Source organism: Hippocampus comes, unplaced genomic scaffold, assembly GCF_001891065.2.
Source record: "Hippocampus comes isolate QL1 unplaced genomic scaffold, H_comes_QL1_v1.1 scaffold22, whole genome shotgun sequence".
Classification (NCBI taxonomy): Eukaryota; Metazoa; Chordata; class Actinopteri; order Syngnathiformes; family Syngnathidae; genus Hippocampus; species Hippocampus comes.
In genome coordinates this window covers 7,482,906-7,492,005 of record NW_017806175.1, presented here as the reverse complement: position 1 = coordinate 7,492,005, position 9,100 = coordinate 7,482,906, and the positions used below count along the sequence as shown (strand labels likewise).

At 44.3% G+C, this 9,100-nt stretch overlaps 2 protein-coding genes across 2 annotated transcripts in view; both read right to left on the bottom strand.

Moving 5' to 3' along the window:
* Positions 1 to 9,091, bottom strand: part of LOC109531997 (olfactory receptor 1078-like) — a 14,915-nt gene extending 5,824 nt beyond the window's left edge. Inside the window, exon 1 of the mRNA XM_019896541.1 lies at positions 8,114 to 9,091. Coding sequence (XP_019752100.1) covers positions 8,404 to 9,057 — 654 coding nt within the window. The 5' untranslated portion in view covers positions 9,058 to 9,091 and the 3' untranslated portion in view covers positions 8,114 to 8,403. The remainder of the gene's footprint in view (positions 1 to 8,113) is intronic.
* On the bottom strand, positions 5,917 to 7,474 carry LOC109531954 (melanoregulin-like). Its single transcript, XM_019896492.1, has 4 exons — positions 7,241 to 7,474; positions 6,928 to 7,159; positions 6,148 to 6,238; positions 5,917 to 5,990 (listed from the first exon to the last, which is right to left on the bottom strand). The coding sequence occupies exons 1-4, from the start codon at positions 7,315 to 7,317 to the stop codon at positions 5,917 to 5,919; spliced, it is 474 nt and encodes a 157-aa protein (XP_019752051.1). The 5' UTR covers positions 7,318 to 7,474.
* Positions 9,092 to 9,100: the final 9 nt, after the last annotated feature.

Genomic DNA, 9,100 nt, shown 5'->3' with positions numbered 1-9,100 from the left:
AAGGATTAGCTTTGAGCTAATGGCCGAGCGAGTTGATTCAAAAGGAGGCGTATACCTGTTTCCACAGCAACGGCAACGTTGGCCAGTATCATCCAATCAAAATGGCTCCTGGAGCCAACTGCAGCCCAAACAGGAAATAAGCAGTGAAAATCGTTCAATGGATGCATTAATAAACAAACGAGAATATTTTTTTATCTGCAATCATCAAAAGAGCCATATAAGGCTCGCGAGCCATAGGTTCCCGACCCCTGTGCTAAACCATTAGTCAAACGCCGTCATGTCTTCTGTCGTTATTACACAATCAAAAATCTCTTTACTGTTACTAGTGTTCGTGCCTCAATATGGCTACGCTCGTGGACGCAATACAACGACCTCAAACGCGTCTTCGTTCAATGTTGTCAACTAATATCCGGATTAATTTTATGCAAATTTTCCTCACTTCTCCGGATAAATTTTCATAAAAATTTGAAAAACCCGGAATTCCGGGAAAATCCGGAGGACTTTAATCTCTGAACATGTACTGTTATCTCAAGACCGGTCTCGAGTGTTGCAATCCTACAAACTTCAACATTCATTTATAAACCAAGGAAGTTGGAGACATTGCGCAAGAGCGCTCCGTGTTACGTGGGTCCGTTGTTGAGGGGGCCAACGTCAACAGGCTCCTGGAGGTTGCATGGGAGTTGATACAACCGGTGTGCATGTTCTTTGTGTTTACCCTCATATGGGCGCTTCAGATCCTGTCCAACTGGTTTGGACAGGGAGGTGCTCAGAGTAGAACGTAGATTGACTGGTAAATCATGAATTTTGCTTTTCGGTTCAGCTCCTTTGTCACCGCGACAGACCGAGACATATTCCTCACTGGAAACAAATCTGAATTTTTCTGGGCCATATGGACCGAACTCTGACACCTGACACCCGATTCCCCCGAGGGACACGGTCGAATGTCTTTGCTAAGTGCACAAAGCACATTTAGACTAGCTGGGCAAACTACTATGCAGCCCCCAGAACCCTGCTGGACCAAAACTACACTACTCCTCTTGAATCCGATATTCAACTGATGGAACCTTCTTTTCAGCACGTTTGAATTGACCTTATCAGGAAGGCTGAGGAGTGTGATCCTACTGTAGTTGGAACACCCCCGCTGTTTGTGACAAAACTACAATTGATTAGGACAATATTTATACTGCATAGTATATATTCAGATTCAGAAAACTTTTTTTATCCCCGTGGGGCAATTAGAGTATATATGATCTAAATTGAAATAATTAACCATCATATGTGGTGGTATATATTATATTACATGTGCCCCTGATGTAAAAGTAAACTTTTGACTAAACTGTGTCGATGACGTCAGTGTTTGTTGTTGTGTGGACTTTTCTTAATTAACTGCTTGGGTTCTTTGCCTTCTCCTGGCGTGACCGACCAGCTTGTCAACACCTCTGACCGGGTCCCCACAAGACTCATTTAGGGCCATTAATTATTCAAAATGTTTTCACTCAATTTTGACTTGACTAATGAGTCATGTGGGTGTTGCGCGCCTGCACATGTGTGTGTGTGTGTGCGTGCGTGTGGACACTAGTTGAAAAACCAAAGAATAAAACTTTTACAGACAGAACTTTTCTTAAGGGTAAGTTTAATTCCATTTTAATTTTAAATGGGCTTGAAATACCATAACATAAAATGTGTTCTTGGTCGTAAGCACGGTTTCCAAATGTGCGAAAGACATCTGAAGCGTTACAGGCTACAGTAGCCATACTGACCCGGAAGTACATAAACGCCCATTAAAAAATGTTTGCTTATTTAAAAAAACAAACAAACAAAAAACAACAACAACACAACACAAAACAAAACAAAAACAAAACGCAAGAGCGGGCAATTTGCCAGTAATGTGATGCTACAGAGCAAATTAAACCGTTAGCAAAACTCAAGAAAATCAAAAAAATAAAATAAAATAAAGTTGTCATAATAAAGGTAACCAACCAAATAGAAATTGATTTTATTATTTGGCACTTTCAGATGATAAAACAAACTCCGGGTCATACTGACCCATAGCGTTTTTGCTGATTCAAAGGGGAAAAAAATAATAATAATCCGCACGTGCCAAGATGGTGTCATACCTGGATGCGCCGATTCCTCGCTGTTGAAGGTTATCTCCTCATCCTTGACCATTTCGTTCCACATCTCGCTCAGTCCTTCTGCCGAGAAGGCCCACTGCCAGAGGAGACCAGACATTACCAAAAATAAAAAATAATAATAATAATCAACGCATTGTTGTGCTGGAATCCGGTTGCTTTAGTTAAGATCAAATACAAATTATAACTTCAATTCCCTACAAGAGGCAATCTTCAATGTATCAGAATTAATGGTTTGTTCACATTTACTTCCAAATTTCCCGATGGTGGAACTAAGAAAGGGGCTGAGTGCATCTCTCCAATAAAAAGACAATTTGATTCATATATCGATGTCTTTTCAAGTGAATGAGTAAATGTGATTCGCTGGCATCTTTTAAATCAAAACCAATTCTTCGATTCAAATCAGTTTTTGTTACACCCCTTTTATCTAATCTACGTGTATGCCCTGAAGATCTTGTTCATTCGCATGGAAAGTTTGACAAGTGACAGAATCAGGCAACCCATCGATTCATCTTTGTGGATTGCGTCACGTACCTGTAAGTCTATCTTGAGCCATTTGTCATGAAATGGGCTCTGAGCATCGAGGTTAAAAGACGGAGAAGGCATCTTTCCCCACCTCCTCACTCGGCTGCAAACGCAGCCAACCTGCAAACATGGGGGGGAAAAACAAAGATAACTGGGTGTAATATCAATCAAGTGACAGCCGAGTTGATCCGTGCAACATAACACACACGTGGCAACACACTGTCTGCTGCATATTGTGCACAGATGTCAAATTCAAGACGTGACGGCCAGGTCCGGAGCGCTGCATTATTTTACGCGGCCCTCTCAAGCAGGGGTGTCCAAAGTCAGTCCTCAAGGGCTGCTGTCCTGCCTGTTTTCAACACAACTGATTCAAATAATCAGGATCGTTCTTATGCTGCTTCAGGACTGACAATGATCATCCTTTGAATCAGGTAAGTTGGAGGAGGGGAAACACACAGGATAGTGGCCCTCAAGGACAGGAGTCTGACAGACGGATTTTAGAATAAATCAAACACTGGCTTAACAAACTTCTGCTTTCAAATGTAGTTATCCCCCATTATTTGAATGTTATTTTTGTCGATATAATCATATGAGAAGCCAATATCACCCTCATAATGAGGAAAAAACAAGATGTGGCCTGAAACCAAATTGAGGTTGACACCCTTGATATAGTGGAATGAAAATTATACTCAACGTACAAAATGCATTGATTACACCGTATGGTAAATTCCGACAGTAGCAGGCCACTGATCTCCTTCTCATCGTATGATGGCGACACTGTTGGAAACTCAATCATCAGATGTTTCCAGGCGGGACCAGAAAAATAGGTTGCTGCTGCATCTAAATTTAGTTGTTTTTATTTTAATCGCGACGAGAATGTCAGACGGTCGCCGTACCGTTAAACGAACAACACGTTTAAAATAAACATGAGCCGATATGTGAAATAACGCCGATTATTCCAAAGAGGAATTGCCTATGTTCATGTTTGTGTGTACTACATATGTGTGCGTTTATCGTGACATGACGATGGGAGGGTTCGGTAGAACATCATTATCGTAGCTTTTAAGTACCAGGCGGGCTGCCACAGTTAAACCTCGACAAGGCAGCTGCACATAAAAAATGTATCATCTGATTATTTGCGCTGATTTAACCGGGCAAAGTAGCGAACCCTTTTGCTCGGAGGCTAATGCTAAGTAGTAGCCTACCGCAATGGGAATACAACGTGAGCCGGAGCTAGTCATGCTAATCCAGCTGTCGTCATCCTAGCCCGGGTTGGAATACACCTCCGAAGGAATGACACCCGGGCGAAACGTTTTATGGGGAAGCCAGCAATTAAACGGCTTCCTAGTTCACGAGGAAGACTCAAATTACCTGCGGTCTTCCGCTGATGCCTTTGCCGTTCTCTTCTTAGCTCCTATGCTGCATCGTTTGGACTTGACAGGTTTCCGACATGGGTTCGAGGCATGGAGACTCACTACGTCGCCGATTAAGCGTGCTGTATTGCGTTTGTTTGTGTTACATTCCTGAGGCCGTCAAGTGGGGGTGTAGCGCCCTCAGGATGCGGCATGAATGACGACACGAAGTCCACGATAAAAATACAGGGTTTATTCCTGGCAACCCATGAGAACTGGTCCCACGAACGTGAAGCATACAAACAAGTGACATTACGTACCAAATAAAGACAACTACAAAGACAATTGCTTTAACATAAAACACACAAACCTCGTGGGCTCACACCCATAAGGGGCTAAACTTCAGCCGAAATCCTGGCCGTCGTCGACTTGCCTCAGACGGTCGGTTCTCGGCACTCTCGTCTTCTAACAAAATAGCTACACAGACCTTTCAAACAAGTTCTTTTAACGCGCGCCAGTAAATGTGTAACGGCAACTGGGGTCGGGTGGACCTTTATCCGCGATAAATGGTTCCGGCCAACAATCGCCACTAGATGGCATCAGAACACCAAAGAAACTGCTCAACGGGAACGATTGGCAGTCACAGGGGGGGTGGAGTGGATAACGGCCACGCCCGCTCGTTTCAAGGTTCCGCTCCGCTCGCTTGGCGTTACCATTAAAAAAACCACGCGCTTATTTTAAATTCAAGGCGGGACGTTAACTCGAAAGATTGCCGAAAATTTGACATACTGACTAGAATTGAAATACAGTACAGTATATGGGGAGAAATTTGTGTCCAAACAATTCCCACACATGTATCCATCCGTAATTTTTTGACATGTTTTGGAGATTACTAAATAGTTATTTTCACGTGGTTTTCAGATTTACAAATATGTACAATAATTTCACGGAGTTTTGGCTCAGTGAAAGAGTGGTCGTATCCCAACACAGAAGTTGGTTGTTCGATTCCCGACAATGTCGAAGTGTCCTTGAGCAAGATACTCAACCACCAGTTGCTCCGAATGATGGGTCATCATGAGGTCGAGACCTCGGATATCAAGAGGCCTTACATCTGGAGGCTGTAATGCTGTTGAGTGCCTTTGCCGTTCTCTTCTTAGCTCCTATGCTGCATCGTTTGGACTTGACAGGTTTCCGACATGGGTTCGGGGGTTTTTTTTTTTGCACAACTCCCGACTGTATTTTAACAAGAAGCTGAACTACATGAGTACATTTTCTCACCAAAAAGCAAACACATTAAATTTTGGTAACATATGTACATTTATACCAATCCAGAATTATATTTTACTCTTGTATTTTAGTACCGTCCATAACGTTAGCAAACCAATGTAGCGGTGAACTGGATTCAATATATTTACCAATATTACCAATTAAATTACCAAGTCCAATAGAAAACACACTTGAAAAACAAAAATAACAAAATTACACAATATACATCACAGTCCAAAACAGTCAATCAATGCATCCATTAACATAAATCATGTGCTGTGTTTCAGCCATCTTGTCTCGTGGGATATTTTTCCACAGCCAGTCTGACAAAGTCTTCAGCGCTGTCCAGGGACACCAGGCGATCCTGAACAAGCCGTGCAAAAGAGAGAGAGACATGCCGAGGGAAGTCCACACGCTTTATACAGCCAACCGCATGTCGCATGTCTTTCCATTCATTAACCCTTTTGTTAGCTGCTCTTATATTAAGTTAATTATGGCGGTGGGAATTTGGGGCATGCTCAACGGGACCGATTGGCAGTCACAGGGGGGGGGGAGTGGATAACGGCCACGCCCGCTCGTTTCAAGGTTCCGCTCCGCTCGCTTGGCGTTACCATTAAAAAAACCACGCGCTTCTTTTAAATTCAAGGCGATCGCTCTCGATTGAAGTAACTTTGCTTGTTGACGTCCAACAAGGCATCCGCCTCAGACTGATAACCTGCAGGAAGAGACCCCCTCCCCACCAAAGTAACAACACAGACCAGTGGTTTGAAACTTCTTTCACCGAGTACCGCCTCCAAAAATAAATTAATAAATATAAATGTAGTAAACTTGTTGCTTGTTATCCTGCTTGAGAATTAAAAACAGTGTCTCACCCATTTGCAGCAGGATTTTCTTCCATCGTGCTCTCACTTCTCGTCTGGTGTAGCGTAACGTATGGATGTCATAGTTCAGCTGTTCCCATTCCTTGGGCAAAAACACATATAAGATTGGTAAAAAAAGATTGGAAAATGTATCAAGGTAGGCATAAGCTCAGTTCTGTATCTCCTGTAAAAAAATTTTAAAAAAATGCTGTAAAAAAATGTTTAGAGTGACCTGTCAAAGCCACTAGATGGTGGAAAAGCGCCACTTTCCAATTCGGACACCAATGTCATTGTTTTTTGTGGGGGGCGGGGGTTGAGTAAAATTACTTTTTGTGTTTGTTTCTTTTTTGTTCTTTGTTTAACCAGGTACGTAACCAGAAAACCTGCCTTAAAGACTGCTCCTGCAGCTAGGTCGGCATTGCAAATGAAAATCAGTTTTCAATTGGGTTACGTGAATAAATAAAGGTGAAATATAAAATGTCAAACTTCAAAGTTGTGTTTGTCTGTTGATGTTTAAGATCCAGCAAGTATCAGTAATGAGTAATAAAGTACCGGCAAGTATCGGTACATTTTGGGTAATGTGGCGAAACGCTTCATGAGGCCTTATCCACCTATCTCAAGTTTCAAGAACAATTTCACTCCATCCTGAATGGATCAATTATAGCATGTGGGTCGCCTTTTATGATGTCATCGTGCTTGTTTGGGCTTTCATTTTTTTTTTTTTTTTTCTTGACTGGACTGAATTCGGGAATATCTGTTGGACTAGACTTGAAACCAACCCAGGCGTCTCACCTCTGTGGCCTTGTCAACCTGATTCCTCATGCTGATGAAAGCCTGCAGCTCTCGGTCCGATTCCCTTCTCGCGGATGAGGCGGCGCCTTTATTTCTCCTCAGGTTTTGCTGCGCGACCCACGGAGGCCCGGTTTCGAGCTGCCGGCCGAACGGAATCTCCTCCTCTGTGTCGTCATGGCTGCTTTCGTCGGACAGCTGCTCCGTTGTCTTGGAAGCTTTGGCCGTGTGCATGCTGCAAGGAGAGAATGGTGGGGGCAGGAATGAGGCCGGACCATTTTGAATTCAGAGACGAAGCCGCCGGCCAGCAGCTTACCGCAAACCGGCATTTTTCGTCCCCCTTTTGTACTTCAGATACAAGTGACAGCAGCACAGAGTCAAGCCGGCACCCATTTTTCCGCAAGTGTATTCTCACACGTCCTCCTCACGTACGTCTTGAGGCGTCTCTCCCCTTCGGTCCCGATTAACTCCGAATGTTTCCAACTCGAGTCTGCGTGTCGGAGGTTGAATACGAGCAGTGTCCGAACTCGTGTTTTTTTTTTTGGTGTGTGGGGCTGGGCTTTTGTTCGGAGTTAATGAAAGTATTATTTTGGTGGCATGTCGTGGAATATTGTTGTTGGGTGAAATGGATTGGTGGTGTTTGTCTTTTTTTCTGCACTTGAGATGTTCGATTTTGTTGGCGGTCCTTGAATGCCCAATTTTGTTGTACGGTGTTCAATGACAATAAAGATTCTAAATGTATTCTTGTGCACAAGTGAACCTTGACCGTGTGTGTGTGTGCGTGCGCTTGTGTGTGTGTGTGTGTGTGTGTGTGTTAAGGGCGTGGCCCTTTGAGGGAGCTGGCACGACGGTACGCCTCGGGTATAGCAGGCTTTTCTCCCGGGTGAAGTGCCGATTATCTGTTTTGTTTTTCTTTTAAACTCATCAAAATTAATTTTGCTCAAAATTATCAGTACTTCTGTTGCTCGGTTTGTCACTTCGGCAATTTTCTTCATTCATCTTTATACTCTTTGCTCAAGTTTGGGGAGTTGGGGTGAGTGGTTGTTGTCTGACAAATATCTATTTTAAGAAAATGAGAACATACCACTTTGGAAACAGGTCATTTTATTGTGCAATAAAGCCAGCTCACACACAAAGTATCACGACCACACAAACAACGCACCCCCCCAGCCGATAAAACATTGACCACCTCCCGGCGGGCACACTGCGCGCCGTGCTTCCGAACCCAGAAAAGCAGTCGGCGAGACAGTGTGTGCAGTGGCTGATGCGGGGGGCCTTCCACAATTCCTCCACCCCGACTCAGTGTGACGCACGGACAAAACTGTCGTTTTCTGTTGCACACATCACGACAGATTTGTAGATGCATATTCTTCCTGTACGAACACGAACAAATGAATGCAGAGTTAAAAGTGACACCGTGCACATTGTGAATGGATAGGAACAAAAGAGAGATCCTCTCAGGAAACAGTCGCAGCTTTATCAGGAGCGACCGACCCTCCGAGGTGACGGCAGAAAAAAGTACACGAGCACGACCCGCAGGCTCTGATCTCTCAGCCCGTAGATGAGAGAACTCAGACATCTGGGCAGCTGAAAAAAGCACACAAACAAAATGGCCTGAACTTGTGAGAAGTTGACGTGGTTCAACAAAGCATACATGAATAACATAATGGTGGAGTGAAAGACCGACAAGAGGCTGAGGCCGAGCTGCACCAGGTGCAGCAGCAGCGTGTTCCGCGCTTTATGGGCCGAGTGCTTGTCCGTGGCCGCCGACCTGGCTGACAACACCACACCGATGTAGCTGAAAACAATGGTCAGGCTTGCCGAGGTGAACAAGAAATACGTGTAAATGTTAGCGTACAATTCGGAAAGTGGCACGAGGAACATGGCGCTGTATCTGCACGGCTGCGTCATTTGCAGACTCTTCAGCTGCTCGAATGGAAACATGATCAATAAAAGCCCCTGGATGAGGATATTGAAGAAACAAAAAGCCCACACGGCAAGCACGGCCCACATGGTGTTCCTGACGGTGATGATGGAGGCGTGCCTGAGAGGGTGGCACACAGCCACGTATCTCTCCAGCGACATGACCACCAGCACCAAGGGAGACATCAGACTGAGGAGGCTGGTAAACATGCTGAGCACGCCGCACAAGGGATACGAGAGGGTGACGCGGGCG